General features: G+C 36.0%; 1 protein-coding gene and 1 long non-coding RNA gene across 5 annotated transcripts in view; one reads left to right on the top strand and one right to left on the bottom strand.

The window, feature by feature from the left end:
• The window catches only part of LOC147844405 (uncharacterized), an 83,969-nt gene extending 71,382 nt beyond the window's left edge, over positions 1-12,587 (top strand). The window contains exons 3-4 of the long non-coding RNA XR_015491835.1: positions 11,133-11,194; positions 11,381-12,587. This is a non-coding gene — a long non-coding RNA (uncharacterized LOC147844405). The remainder of the gene's footprint in view (positions 1-11,132; positions 11,195-11,380) is intronic.
• Positions 1-24,797, bottom strand: part of taf6 (TAF6 RNA polymerase II, TATA box binding protein (TBP)-associated factor) — a 155,974-nt gene that overhangs the window by 64,629 nt on the left and 66,548 nt on the right. For 3 of the 4 annotated variants that reach the window (XM_087251755.1, XM_087251754.1, NM_001004557.1), the window contains 2 exon segments: positions 5,430-5,516; positions 5,152-5,305 (listed from right to left, as the gene is read on the bottom strand). In XM_087251755.1, the coding sequence (XP_087107881.1) occupies positions 5,152-5,305; positions 5,430-5,516 (241 nt within the window). 4 annotated transcript variants of the gene reach the window in all.

Genomic DNA, 24,797 nt, shown 5'->3' with positions numbered 1-24,797 from the left:
GTTTTGTTGCTATGGATCTGATTGACAGCTTAGAGTAATAATACATTACAGCTTCTTGCCAGTATAAATAATAATAAATCAACGCAGATGTATCTATGACAGTCAAAAAATGAACTTGGACTTAAGGTAAAAATGGCTTGCCAAATTTTTTATTGAAAATACAATGCTTAAATTATTTATTTGACAAATGTAAGTGTGACCAGTATTAAAAGATATCAAAACAAATCACAACACAGGACAGCTTTCTGTCAAATTAAGTTTAAATATTATAACAGTATGTTGGTTTTCTCATGCCAACATAATGATTATGTAGCAGTAATACTAGTAGCACTAATGACTAACCAAATAGCAAGTCACTATTGGGATATATAAACACTGTAAAAAAAAATAAAAATAAAATAAAAAAACTGTATATGTATATATATATATATATATATATATATATATATATATATATATATATATATATATATATATATATATATATATATATACACAGTTGAAGTCAGAATTATGAGCCCCCCTGAATTATTGTCACCCCTGTTTATTTTTTTCCCCAATTTCTGTTTAATAGAGGAAAGATTGTTTTAGCACATTTCTTATCGTAATAGTTTTAAAAACTCATTTCTAATAACCAATTTATTTTATCTTTCCCATGATGACAGTAAATAATAATTTACTTGATATTTTTCAGGACACTTTTATACAGCTTAAAATGACATTTAAAGGCTTAACTAGGTTAATATGGTAAACTAGGCAGGTTAGGGTAATTAGGCAAGTTATTGTTTAAACGATGGTTTGTTCTGTAGACTATTGAAAAAAAATGCTTTAAAGGGGTTAATAATTTTGTACCAAAAATGTTTTGTAAAAAATTAAAAACTGTTTTTATTCTAGCCGAAATAAAAAAAATAAGACTTTCTCCAGAAAAAAAATATTACGACTCCTGGATCCAAGAAGTCTGGATTTTCGTGACAGCTTAAGTGATCTAGGGGGACTGGAGAGATAAGCCTGGAACTTCAAAGACACTGCTGGCCAAACACACACACACACACACAGACACACAGACACACAGACACACACACACAGACACACAGACACACACACACACACACACACACACACACACACACACACACACACACACACACACACACACACACACACACACACACACACACACACACACACGAGGCTGTTCCGACAAAAAGAAAATTAACTAAAAAAAATCCTGGACCAGCACAAAACTAAAGTGTTATGTTTTGTAAACTTTGTATCTCATTTATGACTTTTCTTACCTGTGTAACCTCTCTTATAACCTGTATGCCTGTTCCCTTTAGGCCGTTTTTAAAGCATAAATAATGTAAGGATATGAAAAATTATGTTGATGTACTCTTAAGCAGGTCGCACACCAGAAGTGCCGCTCGGCGGCGCGCCGCGCAGCGCCATGCATTTTTGAATTCTAAACATAGGTTTCTATCAGGATACACACACCGGCGCCGCAAGTCGGCGGCTGTCGGCGGCACACGTCCACGGCTCAGGACGCAGTTCATTTTTCAGCCGCGCCACAGAGCGCCATCTGATAAGATTCATGTTAAATATCATTCGAATGTGCGCGTTTGGTGTGTGATACTTTAAACTGTCATGTACGCGCTGTGTCGCGGCGCCGAGCGGCGCTTCTGGTGTGCGACCTGCTTTAAACCTCCCATGTTTGGTACCGAAGGGTTTCTGCTGACATTTTACAACACATGATGCATAGAGCAAGATCATAACTCGCATTGCTTTATTCTTTAAAGCCCTGTATTAAATGCCTGTCCGCATGCTTTGGGCGGACACTCAAATTTGCATACGAGCAGCCTCAAGACAAAGGAATGATTCGAGCCCAAACTTTCCCCTGAAATCATTGGTCAGAATGCCGAACGGGTTGTCACGTGACCCGCAGGTATAACCAGACTTCTCCCCAAACATCCTAGAGAGAACGTCCGAACAAAGAACCCATCAAACGTGGCCCCTTTGAGGGCCACGCGGCTTTCTAAGCCGCATGGACTTTTCCCGCCACGCTTTCTTTATTTTCCGGCAAAGTAAACTCAGTTTAAAGTTTGCGATCGTGTTCGTCTGAACTGCATTACAAACTCCACGCATCAAGTAGGACATCAAAAAGAGTTTTCATCACGACGGAAGAGAGACTCGCATACAAAGAGAGACCTCCAGACATGAAAGACCAGGTATTTTTAGTTATGCGATTAAGCTGTGCCCCTTTTATCAAAAAAGGTGTTTTTGTTTTTATAATCTTAGTGGTCCTTAATGGTGCATGTGGAACTGAAAGTTTTGTCACTCTTTTAACTGAAATCTCTATTTCCTAGCTTTACTATTTCTCTTTGTTGTTACACGTTCTATAGACCCGATATTTCCATGTGGTTTACCTTTGTTCTATGTTTAATGTATGTTTGTGCGTTTGTTCGATATCCGTCTGACTAGTCAATAAATCCTATTATAATCAAATGAATTTGTATTGTTTGCCTCACGAGAAAATGTCACTGAAATACAGATTCCCCTGCCTAGCTATTATAAGTTGTTTAAAACGTATGAATGATTAATCTACTTCACAAGAAGTAGCAATTAAATTTCCTTTTTCTAAATGAATAGATCATTGCCGTGTCCACTCGGAAGAGCGGCAGCTCTAGTTATGTTTGTTTGGTCAAATTAACAATGAATTGATACAGAATATTAATGATTAATAATAATTCGTTATTGTTGATAATTAATATTCATAATCTGAGAGTCCGCTCGGTCAAGTGGGCAGGATCATATACAATCATATGTTTGTTTGACCAAATTGACTAAAGCTTAAGCCGGAATATTAATAGTTAAGAATAAACCATTGTTGTGGATTATTAATATTCATAAAATGAGCTAATTTCTGTTACATAATATTTAATCATTTAAAATTGTTGCAATATGTTAATGTAACAGCCATTTAAAACACGAGAAACATAAGGGAACTTGCGCTTTACAGCTCAAGTACAGCTCTTTTTTTTCTTTACAGCTCATGTCTGGAATGTGGATGTATTTTATACACAGAAATAACTCCTCATTATTAAAATTTGTCTTATTAATTATTATTTAAAGTTTAATTACGCATTATGGATTTTAGCGACAAGAAAAATATGCAAATTGACACAATCGTGAGCGTAATAAGAATGATGGCCGAGAATTAAGTTGTCATATCTTGATCCTGACTCTATTCCTATCTGCTTTATAAAAATACAATCCATCTACAGGAGCCATGTTGAGTCAAAATGTATTGTTATGATTTAATTCAATTTTACTTTCGACCGGTGTTTGAGGTGGAAATAGAAATCTGGTGAACATATACACTGATACACGAGCCGCAATAACATCTCTGTATCTCTCCAGAAATAAAAGTTGCACTGCAATCTGTCTCCTTTAAAGTAAACAATAGTGAAGTTCTCCATGCAAGCATCAGTTTGTTTTAGATTAAATTATTGCTTTCACATGCATTGATTTGGATTTGTGCACAATCGCTGGAGCATTTTAGTTTGAAGAGTGTTATACATTATACATTGATGTCTCTCTTTTAGCCGGCATACTCCGAAATACGATGACCTTAGTCACTGACACTTTTTCATTAATTTTATTTTGTTTGTTTGCTTTCTTTAAAGGGCCATGAAACCCCCTCGTTTCAGCAGGGTGTTTTCACACCTGTACTTTGGAAAAAGTCTGAAAAGTGGGCGTGTCCAGCTCTGTTGGGGGGGGGGGGGGGGTTGTCGGAGGAAGAAAAGAGGCTTGGTGTGGGAGTGTCTATTTGGGCGCGCTGAATTTCAGAGTCACAACACACAACCACAGCGGACAATGTGACTGTGTTTACATGTACATCTGTTGTAGAATTATTTGCCACATTTTTAAATGGTGGACTTTAACTGCAGTTTGGCTCTTTCATTCAGGGAATTCATTCATGTCCCTCCCGGCAAACGAGATATTTGATTCGAGGATCTGCTCTAAGCGTGTATTTTTCAAGCAATGTTTGATACCGCACGGCGAATGAGAGAAAAAAAAAAAACTCAGCATTTCCCGGAAACTTAGATGCACACGGCAGGTAGCGTCAAAAAGCCGTGTGTGTTATTCCGGTCACAAAATCCAACACGAGGTTATGGTTTAGATGTAACTGTTAGTGCTAACTTGTTTACACTGGTGCAATAGTTTGTTTGATACGAATAAAATACAAACTGAATAAACAAAGAGCACTGGTCGCTCACCTACCAAATCTGTAGAGACAGGACAATCCACAGCAACTAGAGCCACGTCTTTATTTAGAGGAGACTACAAGCGAATCCAGATCTCAGCGTTTGCAGATGAGAACAGCTCTCAGGTAAACAATGTTCCTCCTTAGACACGTAAGTTATTGTTGTCGCGCGTCGCGTACACTATTAATCCACACGTGAGTCTGCGCTCTCACAGAGAGAAAATGAAAACAAAACTTAACGGCAGCAAACAATAAAAGCAACACTTCACGCTTGTTTTGCCAACACAACGTGGCGTCTCTGCCGTCTACACTCTAACAGCAATGAATATTAGTGAAGTTGCACAATAGAGCGCGCTGATTGGTTTAAACCAAGCTTTACTCATGCATTAATGCAACACACTGTAAGACGTAATAAGACTCACTCTGGCACAGACGCCCAGTCTGCACGCTGGAATAAAACGCTTTTATGTCATGGCCGTGACGCAGCTTCAAAAATTTGTTTCAAACCGGAAGTACGAATTTGCTTGAAATAACGCAAAAACAACCAATTTACACTTTTTAGCTAAATATAGGTGTCCTAATAGTGTTTTTAGCAGTGTGGGACACATATACGACTGTCAACAGCTCAAAAAATGTGTCTTGGTGTTTCGTGACCCTTTAAGACTTGTTTAGTTAAGTTTCTTGACGGAGGCTTTGTTCCATATAATGGGAAGCTTTTCTAAGTTCATTCTATGTTTTGCAGGCAAGCTTGCATTACTACGCCAGTTGAGCACAGGTTTTAGATAATTATTGATTACTGTAGTTCAGGACTGTCCAGATAATAATAATGAAAACATACCTGGCTTAATTTATTTGAAGATAATTTTATATGAGAGATGCCTGTTTCTTACCTTTTAGTGAAACGTCTAAAGGTACACGAGGCAAGGGTGTATTAATGATGTCACTAAGATCCACTTCTTTTTCTTCATAAAAGTGCAATTCTCTGCCACCTCCACTTGCAAAGCGAAATGGGATGAACTCCTCGGACTGGAATCCATACAGTGGCTAAAAAAGACAAGTACAACCAAATTCTGCTACACAGAAAAAATAAAAAATCTAGAAAGGACAATGAAGATTCTGGTTCAGACTGCATGAGGAAATCAATTTCAAGTGGCTTCAGTTTTCTCACCTCCACATTTTTCAGTTTAAGGGCATGATCAATGTCACCAGTTGTAAGTTTGCATCTTTTCCCATGGTGCATAAACTTCAATGCATCCTGAGGAAGATATCAAATTAAAAAATTAACAACATTATTTGTTCTGTAAAAAATCTCCTAATTGCAAAACAAGAATGTAGTAAAGAGATTGAAAAGATGGAAGAAAATATAGTACACTTTCCAATTGGAATATTTTATTTAATTAATTATCAGTGTTGATGTTGTTTTTATTATTGCATCACAACAAGTGAACTTCTGCTGAAATAGAGCTGTACTGTAACTGTAAACAAACTTAACATATACCTTATGAACTGTTAGGGATGTTTTCATTCACTCTGTGGTAATTTTGAGTCTTAACTTGGCCATAACATTTTCTGTGTCAAAACTAGTAAGTAGTTTAGAAAATTACAAAACTCTTTAATTGCCGAATTCATAAATGATGTCTCTGATTTGGTGAAAAAAATGTTGTATTTTCAATTTAAAAATTTTATGTGAACTGTTTTTTTTAAACGTGAAAAAACAACAATGCGTTTGATGCATTGTTAGTTTTTATTTATTTTTCATTTTTTCTCCAGAATTTACTGTTGGTGGCTGTTGGTGGCTGTTTTTGCACCATTGACTTCCATTATAACCACATTATGTGATTATAAAACCATGACACCATATAATCATGCATTTTTGCTTGTTGGTTTTTGTCAAACATGTGAATTTTGAGGGAGATCAGACAATAGCCCCTTTCACACATACAGACCTTTCCGGAAAATTGCCGGCAATTTTCCGGAAAGGTTGTATGTGTGAACAGGTCCTTTTTGAAAATACCGGTAAATTCGTTCTGGCTTTTTTTTCCGGAAAGAGAAGTTGTAACATTACCGGCAATTTGCCGGAATGCTGCGCTGTGTGAATGCAGAAGGAAGATTCCCGTAATAAGCGCGTGCACGTCTAGAACGTGCTGACGTGAGACGTCTGCTTTAGCCAATCACAACAGTCAGACGCATTTACGTCCGCGCGGTTTGTGAGGATAAAAGCCTTTGAATATTTTTCCAGACACATTTAGCTGCTAGAAGTTAGTCAGATCAAGTTTATATGTTCTTCTTAATGGCAACTGTGTAAATAATCATCGTTAAGATGCTAATGATAAGCCGTTGTTTGTTTACCTTCAAGCTTTGCGTGTGCCTGTGAAACAGGCTGTGAGCGCCTGCACACGCACATATTATGAACATCTCGACATGCGAAAGTGATCCTGCGAAAGTTGTTCACAATATTGATCATCCACAGAGTTTGAAATTTAGTCAAATGTTTACAAATACAAGCGCAGCCGTTTATAGCTCATTTGTGGTAAATGATGACAGAATTTACCGGTATTTTGGAATGGATGTGTGAATGCTCTTTTCCGGAAAATTTCCGTAACGTCCTCGCCTGTGTGAACATCGCTTTTTTCAATATACCGGTAAAGTCGTTCCGGAAATTTTCCGGATATTTACTGGTATCACTGTGTGAAAGGGGCTAATGCATGCCTGAGTTATAACAACTTCCTGTTTCGTGGAGAAACACCAAAATTTGTGAGACCACCACGGACAATCCCTTTGACAAAAACTAAAGATCTTAATTTAACATTGCCAAGGCCTTTAAATGACAGTGTTGATCAGAAAATTTAATAGGAGGGGTTTGTTAAAATACAACACCTAGATATGGCAAAAAATTGCAAATTTTTGGCAGAGGAAAGTAAAAAATATCTGACTTCCTGTTTTGTTTTGAGATTTTGCTCTAAGAGACTTTTTTTGTAGGTACTGGCATGTTTGATGTGTGTGCCAATTTCCGTACATGTGCTTGAAATGTAGCTCGAGGGCTACTTCATTAAATGTTTAGAGGTAGCACTGTCAAGCAATTTTGTCACATCCAATTCAAAAACTGATATCAAATGTGAATTTTCGCCACTTCTGGCATGTGTGCAGTTTCATCACTTTGAGCATGTTTAAACTCTCAAAAATGTGATTCAGTCTAGAGAAGAAGAACAATAATAATAATTAAAGCTGCACTTTTCATATCATATTACTGTTGAATATTTTAATAATAGCGCGCTAAAATCATGAAAAATACAGTGTTTTTTACTGTAGTCATATTAGGAAAATCATTAAAAAATAACATCAAATTGTTTTCTGCCAACTCCACCAGATTATTGTTTTACATTTCCTGATGTACCACTGTATGACATGATATGAAAAGTGGGCACAGTGGTACATCAGGACATGTAGAACAATAACTTGGTGGAGTTGGCAGAAAACAGTTAGATTTTATTTTTTTATGATTTGTCTAATATGACCATACAGTAAAAACACTGTATTTTTCATGATTTTTGTATTTTACATGCTTTTCATATTATTTATATATTTATATTTAAGTAGGGAAAAAAACATTTGTACAACAATATTTTTTTTTCATTAATTTAGCAACATTCCACATGAAAAGGGGGAAAATATTTACAGAAAAATACAAATAAACCAATAAAACAGTCATACTTACACAGTAAACACCTAAATAGTAGATTGTAAATATGAAAAGGAGTGTTAATAGTCATGACAGCTGGGTAATGACTTTAATACTGTTAATTATGTTTTAAACTCGCAAATAAAACACAATTACAGCAAAACAAAGAAATAATAGCATAGCCTACATGCAAAGTCATGATAATTATTTACCCAAATATGAATAAAAGAGACGATTTTTGATTATCATTTGAATTCATTCACACGAAATAAAGTGAAACAAGATTCTAAAACTCCAGCGCATTAAACACACGCATCTTTAATTTACCGCGAAACACGGAGTAGCTTAATTTAAAGCACAGATAGCGTGACCGTCTCTTTCTGAACCGCAGATGGGTTGACCGCAGTCAGCAAACGCAGGCTACGATGTAAACGCAAAGTATAGCACTGAGTTTAACCTTTGAATAAAAATGCAAACAGCATATATCGCAAATATTCAAATAAAGGACTAAATAAATAACAATAAACCTGTATTGATTGCACAAGTATTAAATAACAATAAAATTGAGTACGGGGAAAATACAGGTGATCGTTAGCAGTAATTCTCTTTATGTGTCTAAAATAATAATCTCCACGTTGATCTCCTGTAAGGTTATTTGAACTTGCTTTACAGTACGTCTCTGCATTTTAAGTTTCGGCATGTTATTAAGTAATCTAGTGAATTTGCTGTTATAAAACATTATAAGGTTCTTGAAACCGAATCTTATATAGCCTAATAGAGCTGTAAATGATAGATATTATTTATTTACATCATTTACTGTTGGCGTTTTATTTGAAAACTCCAACAAAACATTAAAATGAAATTCCTCGTTGCCAGATATAATGAAGGCATCGAATAAACCAAATGAAAATGGAGGCAAAAAAATTAAATCAATAAACAATTCAAACGAAAATCAATAAACAATATACTAGCGATGTTGCAGATGGACATTGTATTAATAGTGCAAAGTTTTTTTTTTTTTTTTTTGCACAAATTGACAAATTGCAGGGTTGGAATGTGTAAATATCCTGTTGATATTTAAAAATCTTGCTGTATTTATCTTCTGAACGCACAATTGTTCCCGCACGGTAAATCGTTATAGTGTAGGGTATATTTTGGGTTCTGTTGATAGATAATTAAAAGTAATAACCTTTTTAAAAATGTTCGTGTTGTTTATATGTTATTGTTCATATTTTACAAGTGTTATTTCTACCCCTATGAAGATAACAAATACCAACAACAAATATAACAATAAGAGAATATATTATTTGTGCTCATATTCAGGCTAGAGTGTATAAAAGGTTGTTTATTTCTGCAGTCCAACATGTATTGCTTTTATTAAAGTATAACAGCTTAAATCACACCGTTTTTAAACCGTATATTATACTGTGTTTTTAAATGTAAGTGCTTCTATTTACATCAGCGAGCCTTGTTATAGTGCAGATACCGGCAGTCAAGTGAGAAGTTCGGGGGGCGTGGTTGATTTTACATAAAGCATTTGGTTGGAAGCTCAATTCCGCTCATTTTCGCTCTTCCTCTGGCTCCTCAGACAGTCCTTCGGTGCATGTCCAGGCTCCAATTTCAGCAGTCTTTTGCGACAGTTTGTGCCCATCAAGCAGGCGTTTTGCCCTCAAGGCGTTCAATGGCAAAAGGGGCTGTCGCTTCGTCCATATTTTTTACAGTCATTGCATAATAAGTCTTATTTCTTATTGTTTATTTCGTGAATAAAAGCCGTTTTTATTTTAAATAAAAATAAGGTCAGTATTATTAGCCTCCTAAAGAAATATTAACTGTATATTTTTGATTTACACAACAAAATAATTTGACTAATTATTTTAACTTTCATAGTTAACTGATTAAGTCTAAATTACACTTTAATCTTAATAAAAAACAATAAAATACTTAAAGGGACTTTGTCTGAATACAACTGTCTTGCAAAATAACTAGTAAAATGTTCTGCACTGACTGTCAGCATGAGGAAGATAAAAAGGTAGATATTAGAAATGAGTTAGTTAAACTTTATGTTTAAAAATGTGCTGTAAATAAATCATGTGTTAAAGACGGAAATCAAAAATGAATGAAGGCAAAACTAAACAAGTTGAATATATGACTGACATGAGCGTGACTGAAAACTACATTTGATCAATGTGTTAGATCTGTTCTTTGGTACTTGCTGACTGTTTGTAAATTCGAGACTGCATTTCCTAACGTAAAACTATGTACACTAGATTTCTGATTAAAAATGGTCTCTGCATAGCCGAGGACTTTCTATATTAAAATCGCTATTGAAAACAGAAGTCTAATATCATCAACAGTGGACATTCTGATAGTGTTTCACAACATGAACTTGACTTAAGTTTAATCTTTTTATTACCTGTGTCTATTTGAGCGTCAACTGACGAATGGGGGGAACTGATGCGCGCAGCACCTTCACAGTGGGAGAAAGTGCTGCGAAAGCGAGTGCCCGAGGGAGCGTTTGCGCGTGACATTTAGAGCACGCGAGAGAGGCATTCCACTGCCTTTGAGCCCTGTATCATTAAGTTTGACATGTTTCCCCCTTACGCAACTTTTGTAAAGACAGTTGCTGTGTAAGAATCCTTGCTTGTAAAATACGCTTTAGAATGCTTAGTTTAAACAAATTGGATGAACGTGATTATGCGTGTAGATCTGAAGAGTGTCGCTTACGCTCACCCAAAACCAGGCTGAATGCGCTGTACTTTGCGTGCGTCTGTTCCCTTGCGACAATAACAAACGCCTGAATCGCTGTTCGTATTCCTCAAAGTTGTTTAGAATTAAATGTTTAGTGATGGTGTGACAACGCCTATTTGTGCCTTTTTTCATGCACCCCTTTGATGCTTACGTCCTTGCCGCAGCACTGAAATTAGGCACCGAAATTCATACGCTGATTTAATACCGGTACATACCGGTTACCAAGGTACCAGCGGAGGAACTACATACAATTATATATGTATGTACTATTATATGTATAATACTATAGGCTAGTGGTTATATTACCACAGCAACAATTACATTAATAAAACAAATTATTTAAAGTACTTTACTATAGTATGGTTCAAAACAACTGAATTATTCACTATAAATTACAAATAATGTTTTCCCTGTTCATTCATTAATTCATTTTCTGGGTCGCAGGGGCAGCAGTCTTAGGAGAGAACCCCAGACTTCCCTCTCCCCCGACACTTCCTCCTCATCAAGTATGCAAATGCAGAGTTTGTGAAAAATATACTGACAGTTGTTTACAAAACAGGTGCTGTTCAGTTTATAATTCCTATGTGGTAACTGAGTTGATTAGATAAATTAGTACTAGTATCAGCGAACATCACAAAAATTGTTAATAATTTAGTTTATGTAATAAGCTTGCTTATTTTTTTTTTTTTCAGATGTGAAAACAACAGTGGTAAAGACAGACTGATGCTGACTCGGCTCCACAGGCTCTGATATTCCTTTATGAACCTGGACCACAGCTAAGACCATGAGATGCTCACATTGGGGTTTACAAACCTCACTCCCTTTATTATATTACACTTTTCATATTTACATTGTTGAATTTGCCCTGAATGTGTCTTCTATACACAATGTTTCATGCAAAAATTCAAGTGTAAAGTGTATTTATAAGTAACTTTATGAGTAGATTTTCTATAGATTTTTAGATGCCAATGCCGTACTCTCCACCCCGGAGGGAGGGAGAGAGTGGGTTCACATCCTCATCAGACAATGACAGCCCATCCTCCGATGCAGCATTGGACATCTGATCCTCGGTGTCATCAAGTGAGAGAACGCCCATCCGAAGACGGTGAGAGAATGCCCATCCGAAGACGGAGTGCATCTCTTCACCTGAAGCTTGGATAGAGCGCGTGGAGGAGAGATCTGTAGCCCGAAGGCAGCGGATTTATTCCCACTGTAATCCTCAGATCTGCCCGAGAGCCAACCGCAATGCGGGGGACAACTGGGGTGGGTCGCTCTTTTACAGACATGACATGACACAGGTGTATCTCGAGTTATTATGTGTGATGGGTAAATATATTTTAAATAAACTGCACACATATAAACTTATTTTTTCCTCAGATTCTTTCTTGAAACTCTTTCCTCTTAGTCACATACCTGTCTGATGGCTCATTATGCAGGTATTTGTCTTCTCAGGTCTGAATCACTGCATTAGTAATGATAGTTCACGCCTTCTCGCATAGACTATTCTCACTCAAAAAGTGACCCAGAAAATTTTATTCATTATATTGTATTCTCTGAGCAAGTAAACAGGATGATTTTCAAATAATTTTGAAGCCAAAACAGTAGGCAACAAGTTCTTAATAGTCTTGTGTACAAATGTATGACAGTATAATAAAAATGGCATACTTTTTTTACAAAAAAAGAAAAAGAAAGTACAAGCTGAACTAGAACAGAAAATTAAAGAACTAGAAGACATTAACATAAATAACCTAACAGAAGAAACACAGGATTTGATGTGAAAATATAAATCACAATTAAATAAATAAAAAATTAATACACACTCAATTTCTTTTTTAAAGAATTAGAAAAGAGCACGTTCGTCATAATAACAAATCCTTTAAATATCTGGCTAATCAAATCAAACACAATAAAGAAAAAACAATATCCGTTTTTAAGGACTCAGCAGGGAAACCCACCAACTTGCCAGAAAAATAAATCAAATCTTTCAAAATATTTACTTTAAATATATTTTTACATATTTAACAAAATGAACAGCAAATAAATACTCTCGATTCCCCTTCATCAGAACAAGAAATTTCTAATGCTCTTAAACTCATGTCCAACAATAAATCACCAGGTCCTGATGGTTCCTTGGCTGAATTCTACAAACACTTTTGGACTATTTTATCACCACTTCTCATCTGGTTAATAAATGAATCAAAACAAAAATCAAACTTCCAGACAGGATGAACACAGCCACAATTACAGTACACTCCACCTCAAACCCCAAAAAGATCCAACATTACCATCAAGCTATCATCCAATATCACAAGCTATCATATAATCAATTTAGACCCTAAAATAACCACTAAAGCACTTTCCCATAGAATAAAAATATATAAATAAAAATCACACCATTCATAATTCATCCAGACCAAACTGGTTTCATTTAAGGTAGACAAGCATCTAACAATACATGCAGACTCAAACATTTAATGTACTACTCATCATTATACAAAACCATCATTGTCACCCTCAATACTGAAAAAGCTTTGACAAAGTAAACTGAAAATTCCCATTTTCCACATTAGTGAGGTTTGGTTTTGGGGAGTCATTTATTAACAGGATTAATATTCTCTACACATCACTGTCAGCCACCTTCATTACTAATGCTCTAACATCACACAGCTTCACTCTACACTGGGGAACTAGTCAGGGATGCATACTCTCTCCCTCATTATTCACCATATTCATTGAACCACTAGCAGCAGCCTACCGTCAAAACAATTACATCAAAGGAACATTAAACATAAACCATAAAAAAAAGTATTTATGTTGATGATATATTATCATAATTATAAAATCCCCAAACATCATTACAAGAAACAAAAAAACTTATTGATAATTTTTCAAATATTTCTGAATAGTCAATCAACTGGAGTGAGTCAGCTATCACTCCATTGGATTCCACCAATGTGGATGTGACATCCCAAACATTACCAATCCCTCTGTGCACCAAATATATCATGTATTTGGGTATCAATGTTACCCCCAGGCTGTTAAGAGCTGTTTGGACGTAACCATACTCCATTACTCTATTATTAAAAAAAAGATGATGATCTTCAATGTTGGATGATAGGGGTGTCAAAATTAATTGTTTCTTCGGTTCACCTAGATGCAGATGCAGACAATTCGGTATAGGTTCAGTAATAATTATAACCATCATAAATAGGGGAGTGCGAGTATTTACAACACTCCAAGTACTTAAAAACGAAACGGCACAATTTTTAACTGCGTGTGTGTTCGCTGAACAGTTTTTCACTGACACTTACAGCAGAAGCCACTTTGTCACTGCGATTGAGAAATAAAAGTAAACTTCATTTCTCTCTCTCTCACTGCAGCCCATTTTACCTGCTGGCATGACATTTCCTCTCCTCTCGGCTGCTACAGCAATACCTTGGCGGCAAATCAATGCCAATAATAATCGAGCGCAGCGGTGATGTTTACGAATGAGAAGAAGTGAGCCGCGAGCAGATTACAGTTCTACATGCGAGGAAACTACAGCTTGAGCACACACAGGGGATCTTTACGCGCACGCTTCTACTTGTTCTGTAGATTCTCAAAATAAAATATAGCTTAAAGGGGCTAATAATTTTGACCTTAAAATGGGTTTTAAAAAAATTTATAACTGCTTTTATTTTAGCTGAAATAAAACAAGAAATATTATCAGACATACTGTGAAAATTTCCTTGCACTGTTAAACATATCAGGGCTCGAAATTGAGACCATTTTGGTCGCATATGTGCACGAAATTTTACCTATGCAACTTCAAAATATATTTGGTCACCACATGCGCGGATTCGGGAGACATTCACCCAGAACGCATCTCTACACGTGAAACACGAAACGCAGTGTTCAGAAATGGTTTAAAACAGTTGTTATGTCAACTTGGTGCAGTAGACAAAGCCAAGTCCGAAATGCTTGCCCCGCCTTCGCGCTCTTCTTATTGGCCCACTACTACTCTAGCACTGAAATATCAGCTTAAAATCACTCAGTCAATGCCTTCTGGCTTGGGATGACAGAGAGAGCTACTACTGCGAAAAACTGTAAAGCGCTGTAGATGAGAATGAAGATTACACTGACAGATTTTCTTTTAGAAACCATGGCATCTTAAGTTACAAATAATGACACATCTTACTAGTGAGCATGTGCTAAATGTTAATCCACCATCTACACTTTTCGAAGAGTCGATAAAAGACTTATGTTGGCTTCAAGTGTGCTATGAAAAGTCTGTGGGATGGAATTTTCAGGTAACTGTTTGCCAAATCTGGCATGAGAGCTTCTGTTTAATCTTCATTTAATCGCCAGATGCTGTCCGCCATGCAAGTGGCAGATATATGTAAAATTTACCACCACGTACACCATCGCAAACGGGCTTACACTGAGGAAACTAATATCGCTACTCATGAAAAGTATTGCTATTAACATGACATATGCATATAATAAGGTACAGTATGTCAAAAACATCAGTGCAATATTAGACACGACCCGTGATAACAGCACAGATATATCGTTAACAGATTCATTCATGTCCAGCAGTGCGTGCAGGGCCGGTGAGCGCTCCGTGTACCTTTTGGTTACTCAGTTATGTTATAAAAATCTATTTTCTTGTGATAACGGGATTTCATTGAGACATATTTTACTCACCCTTGCATATATATTTTTTTGCTTGTTAGTTTGATTAGTGTTGATTTCAAATGCAATAAATATGTTTGTATAAAAATTGTATTAACGGCGCTTATAAGTGCTGATGCGCCTAAATTTTTAAAGTTAGGAGCACCGGTGCTACCAAGCAAAAAGGTTAATTTCAAGCCCTGCATATATATATATATATATATATATATATATATATATATATATATATATATATATATATATATATATATATATATATATGCACATATAATATGCATTATATGGAAAGATCTAAACAGCAAATAAACTCATCTGAAGACAATATTTCCTAGAAAGATCATCCCCACGTGTCATAATGAGCCCTGCCGTTGTTTAATCAACATAGAAGTAAAATTCAACAAACTAGACAAGAGCTCTTGTAGACAAATCAAAAAGGTTCAGAAAGTCATGTTACAAGAATGTTACTCTTTTTTTTTTAAGATTATTCATTATTATTTGACAGTTACTCGATATTAAATCCTCATAAAGCATCTGAGAAAGTTTCTTGTTATTATGCCTTGCAAATTATTATAATAATATTTATAATATAATATAATATAATATAATATAATATAATATAATAATATTTTAATATAATATTTTTATATTTAATGGCGTGATCTTTTAACCTGCGTCCAATCCCGGCTAACTTCTGGAAAGATAGAGTAACCAATAGCGTTATTCAAGCACACCAAGACGCTCTCCAGGACTGACAAAAATCCCAAAGGTCTCGTGCGAGCAGAGAGAAGAACACGCGATGTAGGCATGACCTCACTCTCGAGAGCGTAGATCATGCGCACAGATGATGATGTGCTCGTGCAAGGCTTGTTTCATCGCGCTGGATGAGTTTAGCGCACACTTGAAGATCCCCTGTGCGTGAGCGAGCTGTAGTTTCCTTGCGTGTAGGACTGTAATCTGCTCGCGGTTCACTTCTCCTTGCTCGTAAACATTACTGCTGCGCTCGATTATTATTGGCATTGATTTGCCACCATACAATACTTGTGGATCCAGACAAGAGCATGTGTCTGTAGAGCGAGTTTCCTCTACCGAGTCTATCATGGGTCAGCTGTGACCCTTTTTGTTGAGCTCGTGACCAATTATAGGAGTAGGGGTGTAACGTTTTATCGTTGTACGATTTATTGCGATGCAAAAATGTCACAATATGCATCGTGGCGTTATGACGATTTGATTACGATATGACGTCCGTTTTCTCTTATTAGTTGAGCTGTTTGCACGTGAGCTACGTTCCACCTGCTGTCGCACGTGAGTTCAGATTGCAGCAGCAGTAATGTTAGCAGACCAAGATTAGTGGAGCTGAAATAGAGGATGGCTTATCCTCTCAAAATCAGACGTCTGACAACATTTCGGTTGTACAGTCATTGCTTTAGACTCGTCCGCTTTTTGACACGCATACTGGGTCAAACAAAGCCAAAGTTTTAAAGAATTCACAGTGATTTACATACTTTGCAAAGCTACATGGATACCTCCTAATGGTGTTGAAAGAGTCACATACTGTATTTATAAGGTACAATTCACCCTAAAATATCATTTTATCTTCATATAATGATGTATTGGCGGCCGCAAAATCACACATGACGTGAGCTGACCGTAAGCTGTTACTACAGAGGTGGGACTATGATTGACGTGCGCGCATGGCAAGCCGTTTTAGCATTTAAACCTTTGTTCTCACTATCCATAAATATATTAAGAGATATCTCTAATTATATTTTGACTAATCATAATTATAATTCGACTAGTCAGAATGACAATTAGAGATATCTGCAATTACAATTGTATTAGTACGAAATCAGATTGGAGATATTTGCAAATATATTATGACTAGTCATATTCCTCCATTGACTTCCATTGAAAAATATTTGCAGATATCTCTAAATGTGTTTTGACTAGTCACAATTTTAATTAGAGATATCTCTAAATGAATTTAATTAAATATGAATTAAATATATTTATGGATAGTCAGAACAAAGGTTTAAATGCCATACGCACGCGTCTGCTTCAGTGAACAGAACCTGCAGGTTGTGACGAACAGGTAATAAAGTAGTAAACAACATTCAGTTTGTGGAACAGAGTGATTGTTCAAGAGCCGCGTGGGAAGTATGAACAGCAGTGGAAATGAAACCGAAAACGTACACATTATGTAAACAATCATATCGCATTTTAGATTTATGGTTACGACGAGCATGAACTCTTTTGAGTACAGAGGTACACAAAAATGCACGTCAACATGATACACTTGATAGCGCCGACATCAGCGACGCCGAAAAAATAGTAAACTTGCCTAAACTGCTGAAAAGAGCCACGACTGTCCTGTGTAATGAAAAGACTGCCACCCTGTAACTCATCATGCCCAACATGAAGACAGCCATCCATAAAAACCTCTCAGACAGATACACATAAGTTTAGAATTATCTTATAGAACTGCTGATTGCCTGGAAATGTGGATTTTTTTTGCACACACATAAAACGCAAGTGACCAAGCAAAGCCTTAAGCTCTTACTGTTAAATTCAGTTGAATAGAAAGCTTATTTTTTTTGCATCTTTACTTAAATTGTTCCTTAATTTTGTCTCTGTCATTTCAATAATAATTTTTAAGAAGTTTTTAAATTGTTTTATTTTCCAGAGACAGGCCTGTTTAATTTATTTTCTTAAAGAAGGTTCAGTTTAACAAAAGTTAAAAGTTGAAACAAAAGAAATCCATAAAAAATAGTTTACTTGGTAAAATTTGCATTTCAGTTAAATTTTCAATTTTTATTCCAAATATCGTGATACACATCGAATCGTGAACATTATATCGTGATACACATCGTATCATGAGCTGAGTGTATCGTTACACCCCTACATAGGAATGTAAGAAAGAATAGACTAGGAATGTCCCAATACAACATTTTAACTTCCGATACGATGCCGATATTGCAGCCTTCAGAACTAATTGATACCGATAAAATAATCCGCACAAATCATGAATACTTTACTTTTACCTATTTTGTTTAGTGGGGTGTATGAACGGCTAGATCAAACTAAGAACAAATGTCAGCAACAGTAAGTATGGAAAAAAAAACAACCAATTTATTAACTATCGGTTGCATAAATGTGAACCTTTTACACAAGAATATATAAAAACAGAATTAAAGAAAAAACAATTACGACCCTGAAAATATACATTGAATAAACAAAAATATGTTTTTTAAAGTGTAAAATATCAATTAAAGGTCACTTCAGTTATTTATTTTTTATCATCAGCAAATGGTAGAAACAGCTGAGAGCAGGAACATAAGAAAAAAAATATTGATAACTGACCAACTGTTAAAGGTTCCACAATTTCAATTTCACACACAGCATTTTTATGTATTTTTGATCCAGTTTCAAGCTGAAAAATATCTGTCACAGTGGGCAGCAGAAATAGGGAGTTATCGTTCATATATTGTATCATAAGAAAATTATGACTGTATCAATGCTCCCAAACAAAACATTATTAATTTTATAATAATATATATTGCATATATTATCTTTGACAACATACTTGCAGTAGCTGGATTGAAACACACCTTTTCTCCACAGCACAGAGTTAAACATGGGAATGCCTCTAATTAAATTTTACTTCTCCCGAAAGTAATATAATTCTTTCTTTTAAACTGTAATGGCCCTCAGCATCAGAATGATTTCTTATTCTTATTTAACAGACAATTAAAACCACAAAAATGTTTAGTATTTAACACCTTTTACATCTCTCTCTCTCTCTCTCTCTCTCTGTGAGTGCATGTTAGGAGTGGGTGTAGCGAGTGTGAGAGTGAGTGAAAGTCAACTGTGACTGGTGTGATTTTCTCTTTCCAACCTTTTCTTTTTGTTGTTGTTTTTGTCCTTTTTTTCTTTTTTTGAGTTGTATAGTTTGTTGATTTAGTTTTGTGAGGAAACGCCTGCTCCAGCGTTTTTTTTTAGCTGAAAGCGTGGCTTTTCCAAAAAAAAAAAAAAAAAAAACGGTTTGAGAGTTTACCACGGCAACATGGAGTTAAAATAGTGTCCAATGCAAGTGTGGAAGATGCGTGTTTGGCTGTAGGAGAGATAGTGGGCCATGAGTGCATCATGTCTGCATCTTGCATAAATAATGCAATTGTGATCTTTTTAAACAATGTTGAGAAGGAAATGAGGTAGTTCAGAATGGCGTGGTGATCGGAGGTTCACTTATGGTCCGTTTCTACTGAGTGGTACGGTACGCTTCGGTTTGGTACCTTTTTATGGATGTTTCCACTGTCAAAAGGCGTACCGAACCAAACCGTACCGTACTGTACCGTACCACTTTTTCGGGACCCTTTTAAAAGGGTCCCAAACACAAGAGAGGGTACCAAAAGGCGGAGCTAGACAAGCAGCTGAGCACTATTGGTTTACAGAAGGGATACGTCATTCACTTACAACAAGCCAGAATGTAAACAAAGGACCCACCATGTTTGAAATACACAGCGAGAGATTACAGCGGAATTACATATTCATATATCATCATCCTGATGAACAGCCACACAGCCATGGAGTAGAGCAGAACAGAGACAACATGACATATGCTGCTGAAGATTGCAGACACAGATGAGAGGTTTTCACTGACTGTAGGCTATACTTTGTGTTGTTTTGAACCTAATTAAGAACAAAATGTATGATGTGTGTAGTTTTTCTGTAGTTGTTAACATATCGAAGACTGTAAGGGTCTGTATGTGTTCATATATGTTCATTTATTTATTTATTTTATATAATTACAGACGTTACAGTAGGCTATTTTGCACTGTCATTGATTTACAGTTATAATCAACTCCTGTTTAAGAAAGTAATAAACATTTATACAGAAGTATTTATGTGTGTAAAGCATCTGTTTTGTGAGAAGTGCTTTTAATATGATATGTGAACTACCTGTGCAGCTTTACTGTAGACATTTCCTCGAGCGAGAATGATGCGACTGAAACTTTCTTTCTTACACCACGCCCACCAAAAGGGTACCCTTTATAGTGGAAACGCAAGCCTGATAAAGGTTACCCGTACCGACCCGAACCGTACCGTACTGTACCAGTCAGTGGAAACAAGGCATTACTGCCGTGCTCCCTTTGAGCACTCCAAAGAAAGTATAAGTTTTAAATGTCCCCCCTTTCGTAAAAGACGAACTTATCACAAAGGAATTGTCACACTATAGGAAACTTGTATCCACTGCTAAAAAATACCTCTAGGATGCAAGTCTCCTTTAGTTAAACATCTTGTGTCCTTTAAGAGACATGTTTTCATGATCCTAAAGAATACCGACGAGGATTTAAATTTGACATTTAAGCTGAAAGTATATGGTTTCGATTACACGATTTTTGCGTCATCTGATGCAACAATTAAGTGTTACTGTTGCGGAATAAAATGGACATGTCATCCGTAATTGCCAAGAGAAGGGTGATAAAGATACAGAACAGGACAGTAGTGAGACTGAGAATAGCACACCTGTGACTAAGGCAACGGAGGCTGGGACTGATGAGACGCGGAGTGCAAGGTTATTATAGTTAACAAAAACTAACGAAAAAAACGAAAACTAAAATGTTAAATAATTGTCGTTAACTGAAATAAAAATAAAAACGAGTTTTTTCAAAAACTAGAACTAACTGAAACTGTATTGTGTACATACAAAACTAACTAAAACGAACTAAAATTGTAGCAAAAACCTTCTTCGTTTTTGTATTTGTAAATGTATGTAATACATAATCTTACTGTATGCCTTTTAGAAGTAAATATAATCCGTGCGCAGGTGTTTGTGTTTGACACTTTCGCACCTCAGAGTCTCCTGCTGCCATTGGCCAGATCAAGCCGGTTCTTCTCACGTCATCCTCGCTGTTGCTCCAGCGACAAAAACAACGTGTGGACATTACAGCTGCACAGTGACAGCATTAAATACAGATACTTAAAACTATTACTTTAACAAATTTGTGCCCAATAATGGGTTTTATTTCTGTAACGCGATCGTGAACGAATCTCTTTATCTGGATTTTCTGAGTGAACCGGTTGAACTTGTTCACCAAATCGAACTGAATCATTTGAAACGATTTGCGTCTCCAGTTAACACTTCTCCGCCCACTTCTTACTTTATAACAAGCCTAATACCCCCCTCTGACTCTAAATAATCCAATATACACTCTCATTCAGTTATCAGAACAGCAACGTTACATTGAGAAGCGGTGAACCAATAACACTGTGCATGTGCGATTCAGTGAACCAGACACAAACAGTACAGCCTGCTGTGTGACTGAACTGATCTTGTAACAACTGCAGCGCAGGTGAACCGAGGGCTTTATTGAGAGAATCTGGTGAAAAACGTAAGTTTATTTCAAAACAGACAATCGTAATGGAGTTTAAATAAGTGAAGCACAATTCAGTTGGGTTTACAGTTAGTAAAACTGTACTGTAAGACATTTTTCAGATCATGGTGATGTTTTAACTGACTGAAATTACTATTGCTGACTACATCATATTGAGTCCTAACATTCGCGGTAAAAATATGAATTTCCCATCACCAGGCCCGGATTAATAATTCAGAGGCCCCCTATAGCCGCACCCCATAGTTGATTTAAAACTAATATTAATATAATATTTGTTAAATAAATTTAATCTATATTGTATTGCCCACATTTTTTAAATAAATGATATAGAGTACATATATTTCTAGTCTACAAAGATTAAACTTATTTTTAAAGCAGTTAAAGCACACTTTGAAAAAAAATACAACTTGGGGAAATTAATGGATTTTAATGTACTTGTTCATGTTCACTGAAGCAGTAATAAAAAATTATATTTAAGGGTATTTTTAATGTATAACTTCTACAAACGTATAATGCATATGATTTGGATATAACACCTCTCCAATACAGTTCTAGGAATCTGATAATAAACACATAACACACACACTTATTATATATGATGATAGTGTTTATGTGTTCTCTGAATACGTTTCAAAAAATGTATGGCTGAGTTTTTATTATACAATATTTATCCTGTTGATTTTGAATATTGCACCTAACAAATATCCTCCTAACAAATAATAAGTATTCTCTCTAATTTTGAACTGCCCTCAGTTGATTTTATTACTAGGGAGATCATGAAGTCTAAGACCTCCCTTTTTCTAAATGAATAGATCATTTCCGTGTCCGCTCAGAAGAGCGGCGGCTCTGATTGTGTTTGTTTGGTCAAATTAACAATAAATTGATCTGGAATATTAATGATTAATAATAATTCGTTATTGTTGATAATTGATATTCATAATCTGGGAGTCCGCTCGGTCGAGCGTGCATGATCATATACAATCATATGTTTGTTTGACCAAACTGACTGAAGCTTAAGCCGGAATATTAATAATGAAGAATAAACCGTTATTGTTGATTATTAATATTCATAAAATGAGCTAATTTCTGTTACATTTGATTAATGATAAAAACAGGCGGCAGCAGGAATAGTGCACTGTCACATCAAAGACAGAGTCAGATTTGAAGCAGCCGCCACTAAGGTCAACACAGAAAAGACATCAAATCACAAATGTCTTAGGAAAAATATCTGTTGTCATTACTGTGGTAAAAAAGGACATTGGATGAGGGAGTGTAGAAAGAATAAAAAGAATTTTAAAGAGATGAACAGGGTAAATCAACTTCTGAACAGTTTGCTAAATGCCCTCAACATACCCCTCCCCTCATCACTAAATCCATTGAGCTGTCCACAAAGATGCTAACCATTTTTTGGCTGTGAGTGCTTAATGTCCCAGTTCATTTACAATTAAGATGAAAGACTCTTTGTAAAAAGACACAAAGGAAACTTCTTCCTTTTTATTGGGGAACTCTGCTTAAGTCCACTTACAGCCTTAAATGTGTTTAACACATTTTCAATCACTACCCATTCAATGTTATGATGTCTGATAGGACTGATATTTATTGAATGATAGTTTGTGTCTCACATTTTAAAAGTTTGCCCACCACACTCAGGGACAGAACAGGACACACAAACCAGTGAGGAGCCCAGGGCAGAACTGAAAGCAACAGGCTTCAGGGGCCGCACCCTGTGGTGAAGACTCCCTTTTTCCCCATTTATCCTCACCTCACTGTTTTATAGGTGTCATAACTTTAAGATTAGGAGACAGAAAAAACACAACCACTATACGATCACCTGAATAACTAGACACATGAACTGTAAGATCATACAAGTCTATGTATGAATACTGCTGGTCTGCTGTTTCCTTGTTTTCTTGTGTGCAGGTAAACACAAACACTGCATCTTCTCAAGAAACACTCTAAACCAGAGCATCACTACGGAGATCCAGGAATGACAGGAAGTCATCAGATCAACTCTGTGCTGGAGAAGGACCACAAGAAACACACCTCACAAAAGACTGAACACTATTCACAAGCCATGGACTTTCAGAAGATCTGCAGTTTAACTACATGATTTTTTGTGTCATCATGTAGGATTTATGACATTACAACTGATTGTCATTGTGATTGTCAACTGATTGTCAACGTGTGAACAGTTTTAGAAATCTACACTTACATCTACGTAGATATTGAAATGACACAGAATAAGTTAAATGTGCCTGTAACTTTTTTCAAGTTACATGACTAGAAGACGGGGCTTCTGTTATCAAACAGAAGCCATTGAATGGTTTTAGGAAAGCTTACAAATTTATATTTTTTTTGTGAGAGTTTTTAAATAACTCTCAAAGGGGGAACTGTGGAAATATAAATTTCTATCAACTAATTCCAAATGAACAATAATCTACGTATAACTGAAAAGTTATATTCTCTGGTTTTTAATTATATAATTTCATTAACATCCTAGCTAGGAGGGACATTTAACCTTTATCTTTCTGATTACAGGCTAAGCCAAAGTAATGCAAATTGTCAGTTTCACAGCATGGGGTGTCTATTGTTTTCTCTTTTCGATCAAATGGTCAGGCGGTTTCTGTCTCCAGAACAAGATGAGATTAGGCCTGAAAAAGCAGTTTACCCTGCCGACCACAACTCTTAATTTGCATACTTTGTTTAGCTATATCCCCTCCTCCTAAGAACACAATATAGCCATGAAATCTTTGTCTTAATTCAGACTAATTCAGACTTGTGTGAGACTTGTGAGAGACTTGTGAAAGAACTTGCAGACTGCGGACCTCTAGTAGGCTCTTGCAAACACATTGGACATCTTGAAGACGCTGTATGACTGCAGATTAACCAACACGTCTCAATAAAGGAATTCTGCTTGTTCCGAGTCTCCTGGACTGGGTTCTTCTCCTCTCTTTTCACTCATTTATTTTTTTTTACAACAAACTTTAAACAAAACAAGCACTTAGCAAATAATATAAACAAATATAATTATCCAGCTCAATTTCTG

This window comes from Danio rerio, chromosome 5 (assembly GCF_052040795.2).
Source record: "Danio rerio strain M-AB ecotype USA chromosome 5, GRCz13ab, whole genome shotgun sequence".
In the NCBI taxonomy this organism is placed as follows: domain Eukaryota; kingdom Metazoa; phylum Chordata; class Actinopteri; order Cypriniformes; family Danionidae; genus Danio; species Danio rerio.
The sequence above is the reverse complement of the archived record's forward strand: the minus strand, read 5'-3'. Positions and strand labels throughout refer to the sequence as shown.